The following is a 15,697-nucleotide window of genomic DNA, read 5'->3' on the forward strand; positions in this document are numbered from 1 at the left end:
GAGAAGCTACTGAGCCAGAGAGCTTAGCTATGATATGAGGCGTTAAGCCTAAGGGGAAGTGTGCGGCTGCTCAAATGATACTGTGGGTACAGAGACTGATGCTGCTTTATAGAAAAGACTAGAGGCCCGGTGCATGAAATTCGTGCATGGGGGTGTGTGTCCCTCAGCTCAGCCTGCACCCTCTCCAATCTGGGACCCCTCGAGGGATGTCCGACTGCCCGTTTAGGCCCGATCCTGGTAGGATCGGGCCTAAACGGGCAGTCGGACATCCTTCTCACAATCCAGGATTGCTGGCTCCCAACTGCTCACCTGCCTGCCTTCCTGATTGCCCCTAACCACTTCTGCCTGCCAGACTGATCACCCCCTAACAACTCCCCTGCCAGCCTGATTGCCCCTAACTGCCCTCCTCTGCAGGCCTGGTCACCCTAACTGCCCTTCCCTGCAGGCCCAGTCACCCCCAACTTCCCTTCTCTGCTGGCCTGGTCACCCCTAACTGCCCTCCCAGGCAGGCTTGATCACCTCCAACTGCCCTCCCTTGCAGGCCTGGTCACCCCCAACTGCCCTCCCCTGCTGGCCATCTTGTGGCGGCCATTTTGTGTCCACATGGGAGCAGCCATCTTGTGTGTTGGGATGAGGTCAATTTTCATATTACTCTTTTATTAGATAGGATAGAGGCCTGGTGCACGGGTGGGGGCCGGCTGGTTTACCCTGAAGGGTGTCCCGGATCAGGGTGGGGGTTCCCTTGGGGCGTGGGGTGGCCTGGGAAAGGAGCCTGTGGTGGTTTTCAGGCTGGCCACTCCCCCCAGTGACCCAAGCAGAGGCCCTGGTATCTGGGATTTATTTATCTTCTATAATTGAAACTTTGTAGCCTTGAGCGGAGGCCAGGGCAGGCCAGGGCGGGCAGAAAGCTTGGCTTCCTCCATCGCCAGGGGCAACCCAAGCCTCCTGCTCTCTCCAGCTCTGTGGCCGCTGCCATATTTGTTGAGTTAATTTGCATACTCACTCCTGATTGGCTGGTGGGTGTGGCGGAGGTACGGTCAATTTTGCATGTTTCTCTTTTATTAGATAGGATATGTATTCATCAGCTGGTGTCCAACTGTCTGCCTGTATGGACTTTGCTGTGAGGACTGTTCTTTTCTGATGGCTATGTGGCCACTGGCTTCTTAAATAAAGACTCATTCTTATAAATCCATAACCTCTCATGGCTTCTCTGTCTGCCCCGCCGCCGAGAAGTGACCTGCTGTCTAGTGAGCAAAGGATAAAGGAGGAACTTGGACTAATTTCCCAATAGTTAGTACAGTGGGAAGGATTTGAGAAGGAACTTGCTGTGTGCTTGGCATAGTCGAATGGGAGAATTTAGAAGAATATATGAACTCAGAACAACTTAGAGCAGCAGTGCTGAGCAGTGCTCCTGCTTGCTCTGACATAGCCCACCCAATATATTTGACTGAACTATTGAAACAGAAAATTGTATAACTAAAAGCAAGCAAAAAAAAAAAAAAATCACATAAATATCTGTAAAAAATGTGTGTAATATTGTGGTTGGTCTTGACTTTACAAAACTAAAGAAACATGTTGATTGTGTTTTACATAAATTATTCAAATAAGCCAGTCTGTGGACATCTGGTACAGGTGGAAATAAACATCTAAAATTCCTTTTTGGCCATCTCTAGGAGAATAAAGAACAAAGAGGAAAATAGTTACGGGGAAGACATTATTGCAAAGAGTCATTTAGAGTGATACTTTCCTGTACATCAACAGAAATAATCATTAGTTTGTTGTAAAAAAAAAAAAAAACGGTTAGAAAAATTCCCCCTTTTTAAATTAACTGAGCGCCTACTTTGAGTTGCTAAAACTGAAATAATATCATTAAAATTCTATTATTACTTCAGTAGCAGTTAAGCAGATTTTTGTGAGTCTTATGAAAGACTCGCCAATTTTTCTAGGAAAATGTGCTCCCAGGCCAAATGTTCAACCTATGAAATTATCAAAACAACAGCAGCAACTACAGCAGCTTCTGTGATCTACTGCCTGGTCTTCACTCAAATTGCACTCCTCTCCCTATACTGTTAGTACCTCTCCCACTCTGACAGGAGAAAGTAGGAGCAGAGGAAACCGCCCCCTACCAGAATGACAAACTTACCTGCAATTACCCCCATCAGCTCCTCTTTTCCTACACAGCTTTAACAATCTAGGTTAAATCTGTCCTTCTGAGCTCTGGATTGTATCCTCTCCTGCCTTCTTAGGCAATGTACACTCTGATGATCTTTTCTGTTCCTTTTTTTTTTTCTTAACATCTCTAATATGTTATTAGATTCTAACCATCAGTGAATGGTTAAGAATGTTCAAGTGTACCCCATCTGAAAAACAAAGAAAAAAGGGAAAAAAAGCAAACTCCCTCCATACCTCTTCCTTCCACAGCTATTGTTTCCTCTTCTTCAGTAATCCTCTCAAGGTTTACCTTTGCTCCTTGTCCCTACTTCCTTTACCTTCCATTCATTCCCTGGAATTTCCCCTTTAGAAATCTTCCTTCTATTTGACTTTTATGACAACACAGTCTCCCAGGTTTCCTCCTCTCTCCCCAGCTGCTCATTCTCTAGGTCTTTTGTTGTCTTATGCTGACAATCCAGCTTTAAAATGTTCCTCAGTGTTCTGTCTTGGCCTCCTTTTCCAATCCCAGCAACTTTCCAAATTCCCAGCAATTCCATCCATTCCTTTCACCTCAATTATAATATTATTATACCTACTATATTACTATATCACTACACACATTTATATCTCTAACCCAAAACCACTCCTCTGTATTCCTAACTCATTTGATGTCTCAAAGGGACAAACAAATTAAACCTACACCAGATCATACTCATGGTCTTCCTTCCACACTAGTCTTCTAGTCTTCCTTGACTCGCTGTCATACCACCCATACAGTTATGGAAACTAGAATCTTAAGGGTCATCCTTGACAACACCTTCTTCTTCACTGGCATATTTCTACATCTCTCCTGTTAATTATATCTTCTACATGCAGGTGGGATACATTTTTTCCCCAATCTCTACTGCTCTGATCCTTTTCACACTCTTATTTAGATTCTCCTACAGTTACTTTGTAACTAGTCTTTTCACTTCTTCCCTTGCACATATAACCCATTCTCCATGTAGCAGTCAGAGTCATCTACTAAAAATACAAAATAAAATAAAATTCTCTTAGGATACATTATACAATTCTTAACTGTGTTTTTTATCTTTATTTTATATTTTTAAAATTACTTTTACTAATTTTCTTCAAAACACTGACAAAATTTTCCTCTGTCACTTACTCTCCTATAAAGGTTGGTCTGTCTCCCTTGCTGAAGAATTGCAGAACTACAACACTGACCCTTTCAGCAATTATTGCAGTCCAACAGCAGAGGAAAGAGGTTGTTAGCAAGGACAATTTGCCCTCTACCAACCCACTAGCTGGCAATTAACAATCAGTGAGGTAGGGCTCCATTACCCAGTGCTGTGTGGAAACTAAGGACTCTAGAAACGCCTCAGATCAGCCACGACCAGAAAAATGTGAGGCAGAACTTAAATATAATATTTCCCCCAGAGAACATAGTGCATGTTTTATTGGTTGGAGAAAGCCTGGTAAAGTGTTCAGCTGGTGAGCACGAAAGAAGACAGATATTTTCTGCCTAGGGACCCGCTGGAGGCACCTTTCAAGAGGCAGGTGGGAGGGAGCTGGAGGATCGAGGTTTCGGAGTGGGGACAGGCCCTGTTTGAATGCAGGACCTGTTGGCTTTATTTGTTAACCGATTGGGTCCAGTCTGGGAAATGCACACTCAGTAGGGAAAGGGGAAGAAAGATTAGCGGTAGTTTTCTTCTTTCTCTCTTTCTCTCTCTTTCTCTTTCTTTCTTTCCTCCCTCCCTCCCTCCCTCCCTTCTTTCTTATTGTCTAAAGTTTTACATATGTCTCCTTTTTCTCCGGATTGACCCCCCCCCCAACCATTCCACCCCGGGCAAGCCCCCACCGCCCCAATGTTTGTGTCCATTGGTTACGCTAATATGTGTGCATACAACTCCTTTGGTTGCGGTAGTTTCTAACACAACACAGCTCAAGTCTTGGGCTTGTGTCCCCTGGCTCACCCCGCCCAGGCACGGTGCTCCTGGAACTAGCGGGCCACGGAGTCCTGTGACTCCAGGACGCCCTGGGCGCTGCACCTCCTGGTTCCTCCACTCTACCAATCTACCAGTTTCTGATTGGTGCCTCTGCCTCCCAGCCTTGGGTCGAGTAGATCGGAGGCACCTCAAATATGCTTGTGCCATTCGCCTGGCACAGCTGAGGACTGGTACTGGTGGGGTGCACTCCGCTATAGGGGTTTAAGGACGGGCACCAGGGTTCCCTCTGCAGCACTTCCTCCCGGGGGACTGCGCTGGGCGCGGCTGGCGCCCCCTCCTCACCTCCCGCCCGCCCCCCGCACTCCAGGCCGGAGGCGGGTCTGCACCCGGCCTCTGAGGCTCCGCTCCGCCCAGGCATTGGACTCCCAGCCTCGTACTGCCACCTTCTCCCCGCGCCCGGGTCCAAGGGCTGAGAAGGAGGAACCCGGTGAACTGGAGGAGCTGGCAGGCAGGCCTAGGGGAGAAGGAAGGAAAGCTAGACCCTGGGGTAGGACGGGGAGGAAGGAGAGAGAGAGAGAGAGAGAGAGAGAGAGAGAGAGAGAAAGAGAGAGAGAGAGAGAGAGTCGGGTGCACCCCTGGGGACACGCGTCACCCCGCCCAGCCTGGACTCTCCGGAGCGCCCAGTCCCAGCCCGAGGCCCACGAGTCTGGGGCTCCCTTTCTCCGGTCCCGGCCCTAGTCCTTCCTCCAAAACCTTTGGCCAGAGTCTGCTTGCCAACATTCCTAAATCACCTCTGCCAGCTCGTTGCACCAGGTTAGCCATAAGGCTCTGCCTTCGCGTGGGTGCATAAACGCCAATTCCCCTAAGATTAGTGACCGCCACACCTTCCCCAGGAGCTCCTTCGGAGGGGTCCGCGGGCATTTCCCCCACTCAAGGACCTCATCAGTGGCCAAAGCCAGTCTATTCCCTGAAATATCCTTGCCATTCATACCCTCAGAGGCCTTCTGCAGCGGTTCTGGGGAAGCCTCGGTGGAGGAACAAGAGGCGGCCAGGGGAAGTGAGAGTGGGCGGGAGCTAGAGGGCCACGCGGGGTAACCAAGGCCTGAGTCCTGGAAAGGGCGCCGTTCGGACCCTGACAGGAGCAAACCCTTCCCCGCCGCCACTGCCCCCCCTCCCGTGGGAGGATGCACCGAAACCGGGGCCACTGCACCTCTTATTTCCAGTCCCCGAACGCCTGGGCTCCGAGACGTGAGGGTGGGCGCGGGCGGGAGACAGCTCCCCCTTCCCCGCAGCTAGCAGCCCCGCCGGCCTCCGGCACTCCCGCCGACCCAGGGGAGAGGATACCGAATCTCCGGGCAGCCAGGTGCGACGGGCACCCGTGCGCACCAGGAGCGGGGCGGGGCGGGGAGGCGGCGGTCTGGCGCGGCTTGACCCCCGCCCGGCGCTAGGGTGGCTTCAGCTTCGCTCTGTCCCGGTCCCTGCGGTCCTGGCCCGGGGCGTCTAGGGTCGCCCTTCAGCTCCCGGCCCCAGGTCTCCGGGTGGCACCGCGGGGGGGTGGCAGGGACTGGCTCCCCGCTCCTCGCCCCGCAGACGCCGTGGGGGGACTCTGCGTTGTGAGAGGCAGCCACCGCCTCCCCGGCGCTCCGCGCTCCAGGCGGCGGGATCCCATAGATCCTTCGAGAGCCGCTCGCTGCATCCCGGGGGTCGCGAGCGAGTACGCCGAGATCCGCAGGCCCGACCCCGTCGCCGGCCCACCTTGATGCCCCCCTCCCCAAACACACAGGCCCCGAGTGCAGCCCTAGCGCCTCCCCCACCTTGGAGATCCCTGCAGGGCCTCCGGGACCGACCCGAGGACGGGGAAGGCGCTCGCCAGGAAACTTGTTCCTCCCGGCTCCCCGCAGATACAGACCGGCCAGCCCGTGCGGGGAGGGGGCGGGCGGAGTGGGGGAAGGGCTCCGGGAAGGGAGGGGAGGAAGTGGCGGGGAGGGGAGGGGAGGGGAGGGGGGAGGGAGGAGGCTGCAGTTGGTGAAACTCCGCTGCCTCCGTTCTTCTCATTGCTGGCTCCTCTCCTTCACGCAGACACCCGGACCTCCCCTGGGCGCCAGCTCCGGGGCTCCAGCGGGTCCAGAGACCAGCCGGATTTATTTTTCCTTTCTGGAAATTGGCTTCGGTGTGCGCTTCCCTCCCACGCACCCCCCCCCCCCCCCCCCGCCGCTCCTCCCCCTTTGGAGACATGGCCCGGGCAGTGGCTCCTGGAAGAGGAACAAGTGTGGGAAAAGAGAGAGGAAACCGAAGCTAAATGACAGGATGCAGGAGACTTGAGACACGAGAAGAGGAGCGCTGCTCTCGGAAGAAGTCACTGCCTGACTGCTTTCCTTTCTCCGAGGGGGACTGAGGATTTCACAGCTCTAGGCGGATTTGAGAGCTTGGGATTGTTTAGATTCCCCCTTTGGCTCGGTTCTCCCCGCCCGTCCTTGTTCTCCCGAACCTGCCCGGGGATCGGCTTAGGGAGAATGGAGCGGGGGCTGCTGCTCCTCGGCGCCGCGCTCGCCCTCGCCCTCGCCCAGGCCAGCGCTTTTCGCAACGGTAAGTGACAGGCGGAGGCGCCGGCGACCGCGCCCGCCCCGGGCTCCGGGCCGCCCGACCCGGCCCGGCTCGGTTTCCCGCCCAGCTACGATTCCTGCGGCGCTCGCTGTTGCAATGAACCCGGTGTAGCCACCTCAAGGGCGAAGGAAACTTTTATCCAGGCTGAGAAATAACGAAATCGGATCGGTCGGTTTAGGGCAGGGATGTTTTCAGCCCTCTGGCTCCCTCCTGAAGTTTGTGGTCTGGCTATGGGGGTTTCCCTCTCTCTGCTACGAGGCAGCTCTGCCTACCTTCCCAGATCAACACTCCAATTACCTTAATAATGTTTCCTCCCAAAGGCAATTAGATGAGACACGCTTTCAAAAATCTAATGGCTGTTGGAAGTGAATGAAGGCTTTACCAGCACTCCCTAGTTCTCTTCAGCTCCCCTAAACTGTTTCCTCTGGTGGGTGCCTCTGAGAGAGAGATAGCGGCTGGTTGGTTGATGGAACCCCTTCTCCCGCCTTTGTAAATCGTCCCTAATCCGTCTGGAGCATGAATAAAAGTTACAGTGTCAATACAGGAATCTGACGTGCACAGTGTAAGGCACCCAGGATACCTGAAAATCCCTAACCTAGCTGCAGCTTCCACTGAGCTTTACAAGGACTCACTGTTAAGTGAATGGAATGCTGTGCTGCGTTATAAACAGCATCCTGTAACCTAAATAATGTGTTTTAATTTGTGAACTAGTTGTAGGCATGTGTCATTTACCCTGTGAAGTTAAAGATATGAAATTATCTTTACAGTGAGTCTTCAGCAATTATTATTAACTAATTATTAAATATTTACTCCTTGGGTGGTGAAGGCTTGGGGGGGGGTGGTGGTAAGAGGGCAATGGGGGAAAAAAGGAACATATGTAATACTTTCAACAATAAAGATTTATAAAAATATATATATATTTACTCGTGTTTAGTTTAGATTTCAATCAAAGTAATTAGAAGAAAAGCCCATCCATTACTTACTGTGGTATATTGTTTTAATAAGAGACCACAAGTGGAGGGTGTTCAGACCAGGAGGGATTTAAATCCCATCTTTATGATGGAAGTTAATCTTTCTAATATGCTTTTTGGAGGTTTTGTGATTGAAGCTATAAATTCCATCCCCACAGCTACTAAGTAGTGTTCTGAAAGATCGGCTTGGAAACAAAACATGCACACCCACACAACTGCAAATGCAGAGTTCAATTTAGTGCTGAACCTGAGGTCGTGGCACATTTTTATAATTTGGTAGGGGATAAAATAACATTCTCCTCCAATTGAAGGCGCTCAGGTGGTTAGACTTTAGAAATTACAGAAACTCACCCTCCCCAACTCCTGAGATTAAATCAGTAGTGATGTTCACAGGATGGATTTGAAACCTAATGCAAATAGCTTTCAGACTTGAGGTTGTGACCTCTCTCTCTCTCTCTCTTTCTCTCTCTTTCTTTCTCTCTCTCTCTCCAGGGTGTCCCCCCAAATGTACACACACTTTAACAGCTGATAGTTCAATTTTGAAAATGAAATGTATTTTAATAAGCACTGCCTTTATAATTATTCAAAATCTGTGCATACATTTTGGGATACCCTATATATGTTATAAATGTGTGTGTGTGTGTGTGTGTATGTGTGTGTATATATATATATATATATATATATATATATATATAAACTTTTTTTTTCTTAGCAGAAATCTGGGGGATGTTAAGAACCTGAGCTTGAGTTGGTGAGCTTGATAAATTAAAGCCATGTTGCTGTGCTTGTAGTGACCACAACTTCAGTAGCTCAGCAGACCTCTTAAAGCCATGTCCACCTCCTGTGAGTCCCAGTGTCTGCTAAATTAATTCATTAACCTTATTTAGGACTAATGGTCCAGAGTCATTAGAAATTGCTCTTTCTTAATCAACTGCTAGAGAGATTGAACAGAGCCAGGGAGTCTAGCAGTCCACATTATCTTATTACACTGTCACTTTCTCAGAAGTCACAGATTAAAGAGCTCTGGTGTGGTACTGAGGCCACCTAAATGTCTTCTGCAGTGACTCTGTGGAGTGACTAGAAGCAGTGCTGTTTTATTTCATTCCTGTAACAGATACCAGACTATGCCATGATATCCAGAGAGCTGGAGGAGACTAATGAGATGGGGTCACTTTCCAAGTTTTTTTTTTTTTTCACATTTAAAATAAAGCAAGAGTCTGAGTAGAATCACACAACAACGTCCAATATGATCATTAGCTGAGATTCTGAACTCCAGTTGCAACATCATTTCTTCTGGGCAAATCTTAAGCTTTTAAAAGCTAAGGCAGAGGAAACCAGTGTGCCATTCCTAGTCTAAGAAACATAGAAACATCTAGCAATTGAGAAAAACAATATAATTTATATTGTCTTCTTTTTAATTTATGGGAAATAATTTCTGTAATGCATGTAGCTTTATGCATTTTTGATGTGCACTTCATCTTTCATTTCCATTTGACCTGGTTTTCCTGTAATAAAATTCTGTAGACTTGTAAATTCATGCTGAGAGCAAAGAATGCTATTCTCTTTCCACAGGGAAACAATCTATTAGATGCAATATTAAAATCTATATATACCATTATTGAAAATTTGTGATTGATAGGCTTATATGTTTCACTGCTTTCATACCTGTTCCTCTTTCACTGAATTTTTATTGCTCAAAATTAAGCATCAATAAATGCAGCTGCATTTCAGGCTGAATATGAAATCCATCATAAAAAGTGACAATGAGAATCTATGCTGAACAAGAAATCAGCCTGGAGACTGGTTTATTTAATTAATGAATCACTTCAGCATTTGGTTTTTTGTTGTTGTTGTTGTTGTTTTTTGCAAGGAAGTCTCAAAAAGAGTTAGCTCACCTTTCCCAGAATGTGAGAATGGGGCTTACCATATGTATTATCAGACAGATCTTAGTGTGGTGGATTTTTTCAACATGTAGATAATTGGAATTGTTTTTCTTCTGCCCTATTATTTTGATCTGGTCTCCCAGCCCCAGCAACTTTACTTGGAGAAATAGAGTAGAATTATTTCTGCTTCACCAAATAGACTTTGTTCTGTGTTAATCTGAATGGAGCAGAGATAACACACAATCACTTAGATTTATGGGCAGATAGAACAACAGAAAAGGTTTGTCTTGGAAGCCAATCCCCACTGACCAATGACACAGACCAAGCTTATCATCAAAAGCTACACAAGGGTTCCAACAGCATTATGTAGTCACCTTCCACTTAGAACTTGCTACTTAATTCGATTACACTTCTTGGGGGTAATTAAGTCTAGCAGAAGCTCCCTGGGGACCCTGTTAACATCCATTGAGGGGACTTCATGTTTTTTTTTTAATGCTACAAGACCTTTTTCTTTGGACAGAAGTTTGTGGGGGATGGGCATCCAGTCATTTTAGATCTCAGTTCACTTTCCTCCTGATCCAGCCTTCCCTGGGATCAAAGAGCATTCCTTGGTGGGGTGTTACTATCTGTATATGTCCCACTTGAAGGACCTGCAGGGACCTGTCAGAGTTCTCCATACGACGTTATGGGATGCTCAATAGCTGGTAATTTACATACAATGCTAGAATACCTAACTGGTTGTCAGGGAAAGATCTACTAAAATGTTATTTTCATTACAGATAAATGTGGCAATACTATAAAAATTGAAAACCCCGGGTACCTTACATCTCCTGGCTATCCTCATTCTTATCACCCAAGTGAAAAATGTGAATGGTTGATTCAGGCTCCAGAACCATACCAGAGAATTATGATCAACTTCAACCCTCACTTTGATTTGGAGGACCGAGACTGCAAGTAAGTGAGAACGTTATTTGAACAGGGCACCACAGCACCATCTAGTGGTCGCGATGTCTAACGGGGGCAGTCTGTGTGTACAATCTGGGATATAAATGGATCCAGGGGGCATTCCAGTCTAGGCCAGATGACATGTCAGTGGGTATGGAAATTAAATTATGTTAAGTGATTTCTGAGTTCCCCAAACTAGGAAGATTATATTTAAATGTGCAATCACTCGTATTATTTTTCCTGTTAACACTTTTGGTTTTGAAACGCTTTTAAGAAATGTATATACATGTGTCTTCCCTCAATCCCCACTCGAAAAGGAGAACTAGAAACCCAAACTTTCATTTGAGTTTTTATTAAATATTGGGAGTTACTAACATTTGTGGCATTGAACGACAGTAATATTGGATATTTTTGTAACAAATCTGTAGCACATTTTGTAATTTAAGAACTCTATCTTATTGGCATGACAAAGAAAAATTGTCATTGAAAATAAAAGGAATATAGGGTAAGTTGGATAAGGGAATTTTTATGGTAGATAAACGATTGCAAGTCTCTTATTGAAGATGAGTAAAATAATTATTAATGCACAATGAGTAAAAGGAGACTCAAATATGAGTCAGTATTTCATCCATCTGCTTTAGTTTTGCTATCTCCTTCTATTATTAAGTTACTAAGCATTGTTAAGTTATTATGACAGGTTTCATTATTATGAAAACATTCACACTATAGAGAGAGTCTAAATTATATTTCCCCACTTTATGTGAACAAGCTGGTGCTCAGTTTTCCACAGTATGGAAGGGAAGTATTGACAGTGCAGGCAGCAGTCCGCAAAGATCCAGATTTGCTCTTCTCTCTGGACAGCCAACAGACCCCGTCTCTGTCTTGTCCACATCATCCCACTCTGCCCTACTGCTCATGGCGTATTCTCCAGAGATTTAAACCTGAATATCAATTTTTAATGAAGTTTAGACATGTAAATAGTTTGAACAAAGGAAAACAATCTAGTTAAATCTGAATTCTAAAGTGTCTCTCAGGGATATGTTTCCCAAGTTTTAAAATGGGTCAGTTTGATATCATTGTGTACAATGTATATAGATTACTTCTTTCACTGGATATCAACATTCTTATCTAGGCATTGTCATTATTAAAACTATTCTATCTGAAAACACATAACGCTTTTAGGAAAGAACAAAATAATATTAAAATATTCCCCCCTGTAGTAAGTCCTCAACAGCATGTTGAGTTGGTGGGGTAAACTAATTTTTCATGGACAGGGTATCGACTTCATCTGGTTAACTAGAGTGTTAACTCAATATTCTAGCATACAGAATTAGCAATTCATATACTGTTGATCAATTTCCAAGTAATCAGCATACACTACAGTACAATAGAATTATGCTGATTCTAATTTAATCTTTGTCCTGTGATTCAGAAGTGCTTCAGGATATTAAATTGACTTTTTAAATCTTGTGTGAAAGTTGTCATTAGTAGAGTATTACAGTGACTGCTCAGAAACAGAGTTTATTGTGTTTTGGGGGGGAGTCAGTATTATGTATGGTGGGTTTTACATTGTCAGTCACCTAGACAGCCTAGAGACTTGTTTCTATTTTATTTCTGTTTTTTGACAATACTTAAACTGCTATAGGACGTGTTTTTAAGAAACTCTGATAAAACATATTCAAGAAATGAAATTATTCCCCAAAATAAGGTGCTATTAAATTTTAATAAACTCACATTTACTAATTCCTAATCTGAAAATCATGACCATGTATACGTGTAATATAGTAGTTAAAGAATTCAGAATAGTCAGTGGTTATTAGCAGTGGTGTGCTGGTAAATGTTTGACAATTTCTGTAGTATAAATACTCCCTCCGTGGCCAATTTTAAACTACCCTTGTGATGTCACTCTGCACAGAGCTGCAAAGAGATATATAGTTGGTCCTTGTGAGCTGGTGCAAGCCAGCTCCAGGACACAACTGGAGTGGAAATGTAAGAAAGGGAAGCCAGTTGAGTGTGTTAATATACATAAAGTGCTTACAGCAGTGTCTGGTACACAGTAAGCCTTAAATAAACATTTGCCATAACATGGTATGGGGTAGGATATGGTGGGATTTTAGTTTTCTTTTTTTAAGATGAGAAGAAAATGGATAATTGTATTTTCTAGGGAGAGACGATTTTAGTGATGTTAGCAAGGTAGTTCAATGAACTGATGTGGCCAAGAATATTGTTTCTGTAATTATGATGGTGATATTTTTTAATGCTAGAGTAAGGTTATTTCTTAATTATAATAACTGAAAGTTTGTTCTCTGTGAAGGTGCCATCTCTTAGCCAGTCTTGAAAGTCTATTTTTAGCCTGATGAAGTCAGTGAACATTGTGGCATGGAAAGTATCTTTGTGCCGTGTTTTGAAGTATTGTTATCTGATCATTTTATCAGTGAAAAATCAAAAAACAATATTGAAAGACCAACTTAAGACATTGTAGTTACTATGTCTCCAGGTTGTTCCACATGATTACTAGTTATTGTTGAAGGTCATAGTTGAAATTCTACAAATGAGGCAGAATTCTTACCTCCTTTTGAAAAGGCTGTGAGAAGAATCAACAGCTTTAAATTTTGTGTGTGTGGGGGGGGGGGAGGGGGAGGCTGTAGAATTTCCTACAAAACGTGGAAACTACCAGAAACTCTTAGAACAACAAATTCATAGACTTCAAAAGTTTATATTAGATGCACAAAAACATAGCTCTTGGTTCTTGTGGGTTTTGTTTTTGTTTTTAAAATTTATATTAGGCTACTTCCAAAATTGTATTTGAAATGGTATAAAACTAGTTATAATAAATCACATTCAGAGGTCTTTTGGTCATTATTCTTGGTAAGAGAAAACTGTTATCTTGAGATATTTAATCTTTCCCTTTCTCAGCTATACTATATGTGCTTGTACCACTGTCATAAGGTTACTATAGTGGATAATGAGATAGTAGATATGAGAGCCCTTTGAAAAGTTAAAAGCTCCCCTCAAAAGAAGTTATCATTTAAAAATATTTTTTTTTATTGATTTCAGAGAGGAAGGGAGAGGGAGAGATAGATAGAAACATCAGTGATGAGAGAGAATCATTGATCGGCTGCCTCCTGCGTTCCCCACTCCCCACTCCCCACTGCAGATCGAGCCCAAAACCCAGGCATGTGCCCTTGACCAGAATTGAACCAGGGACCCTTCATTCCACAGGCTGACCCTCTATCCACTGAGCCAAACCAGCAAGGGCAAGACATTACCATTTTTTACAATATCTTTACAACTTGGTGATTGTTAGAACATTTGGAAATATAAAATTAAGCATATGTCTAACTGAGTATATTGATCCAGTAATGGGATGATCATGTAATACACGCCACATTTTCTCTTGATACTATCAGTATTTGTATAGTCAACTTTCACCATGCGAAAGCTCAAGAAATAAATTCCTGAGCGCATTTACTTATTGAGAAACATCCTTGAGAGCCAAGTAAACAATTATTTTTCTGTAAGGTATAGAGGTGGATAAGTAATAAAATAGATTAGTTATGGTAAACCAAATTTTCATTTAAATTTTACTGTTTCATTTGTATTTAAATAAACTGCTTCATAATTTTAACAATATAATGTATGATTTATTTATCACAACTTTTCATGTGTATAACACCAAGACTGACCCAATACAAAAGTGCATATTAGGGCGGGGGAGGGTAAGGGGGCTGTTGTTTCCTTAGGGAAAATTAGTGTGCAAGTTGTGCTTATTAGTTTTAAAATGCAACAGTCTATGTTTATGCCACCACTGAATCAGTTTTCATTACAAATAAGCAGTAAAAACACAGAATACAGTATTATAACTTGCTGAATTCTTTTATTGAACAAGGGGTATTGATCAATCATTCAGCAGAGCGTAAGTAGAACATATGCCTGCAAGGCTAACTTTGTGCTAGGAGTTCTGGCTAGATATACCGCCTGCTTTTATTGTTATATTGATGTTGAGTGGGCTAGAGAATGTTCTGAGAGGAGAAGGTGTTAAGGAAATGGAAGGAAAGATGAGTTCTCTTTTTGGCACCAGAGAATGCTCCATGTTGTGAAGTGTGGTACCACAGACATCTTGAATCTCATAAAACTTTATATCTGCATAATAAACAAGAATGTCATTGATACGATAGAATTTATGGAACTTTTCCAGTTTCCCAGCAAGGCAACCTATCAGCATGATAATTTATAATGGTTGTGACAAATACTGCTGAGTAAAGAGGTGTGTGGTTACATTCAGATCCAATGTCGTCATCTGGGGAGCAATAAAAATTTCACAGGCATTGGGTTAAAAACATTAAGAAAATTAATGTGAAGCTCCAGAAAAGAGTCTAAAAGGTGACAGTGCTGGGGGAGAAAGCCCGTTAGTGGTCTTCTTACTCACAAGTTCCTGACTTTAGTGACTGATTGTCAGTGCTGTTTTGTGGGATTTTCACTAGGACACAAGGCTAGCATGCATAGATAAACAATTTGCTGAGTTCTGTCTAGAATTTAAATCTCTTCTTTGTATAACCTATAATATGTGTCTTTTTTCTAACTTAATACAATCAAAGGAAGATTTTACTCTAGTAAATTCATATAAAGTTTAATTACAATAAACTTATAATTAAATAGATGAATTTCAAGTTTAGGAATTGTTTATATCATTAATTATTTCTTTAATGATACTTTTAAAAGTACCTACATTATTATAAACTTTGAAACACTGCTCATTTCACTTATTATAATAGAATATAAACTCACTGAATAAAAATCAATCTGCCCTTTATTTCTTGAATCTGATTATTTCTACAAATTTAATTATATAATGGCATATTATTCATTTGTTGGCAATTTGGGAAATATAGGTTCTATTTATGGCTTCCCTAAGTAATATTTTCTGTTTTTGCTTTATTCACTTTGTTTAGCATGGATTGTTACAATAGTTTTGGTTTTTAAAAGATTCATTAAAATATTATTTATCTTGATTTGTGAGTTCTTTGGCTTTTTGTATCTAAGGCAAGTGCCTCACTCTAGTCCCAGTCTTGTGATTTGGAGCATCACTTAGACCAAAACAAAGACCTTGTTTTATGGAAAAGAGTGATATTTTATGCTAAAAATACCTCTCTATTTTCTATATGTAACATAGAAGTATATGTACTTTTAATTACAG

The 15,697-nt window shown here is 43.6% G+C and overlaps 1 protein-coding gene across 4 annotated transcripts in view; it reads left to right on the forward strand.

Annotated features, from left to right (window-relative positions):
- Positions 1-6,108: 6,108 nt before the first annotated feature.
- NRP1 (neuropilin 1) overlaps positions 6,109-15,697 on the forward strand; it is a 176,388-nt gene continuing 166,799 nt past the window's right edge. For 3 of the 4 annotated variants that reach the window (XM_079767847.1, XM_079767849.1, XM_079767848.1), the window contains exons 1-2: positions 6,110-6,683; positions 10,335-10,509. In XM_079767847.1, coding sequence (XP_079623973.1) covers positions 6,611-6,683; positions 10,335-10,509 — 248 coding nt within the window. In that variant the 5' untranslated portion in view covers positions 6,110-6,610. Of the gene's footprint in view, positions 6,684-10,334; positions 10,510-15,697 lie in introns of all 4 variants that reach the window. The other variant, XM_079767850.1, reaches the window with a different exon arrangement.

Source organism: Cnephaeus nilssonii (genome assembly GCF_951640355.1).
Source record: "Cnephaeus nilssonii genome assembly, chromosome: 4".
Classification (NCBI taxonomy): Eukaryota; Metazoa; Chordata; class Mammalia; order Chiroptera; family Vespertilionidae; genus Cnephaeus; species Cnephaeus nilssonii.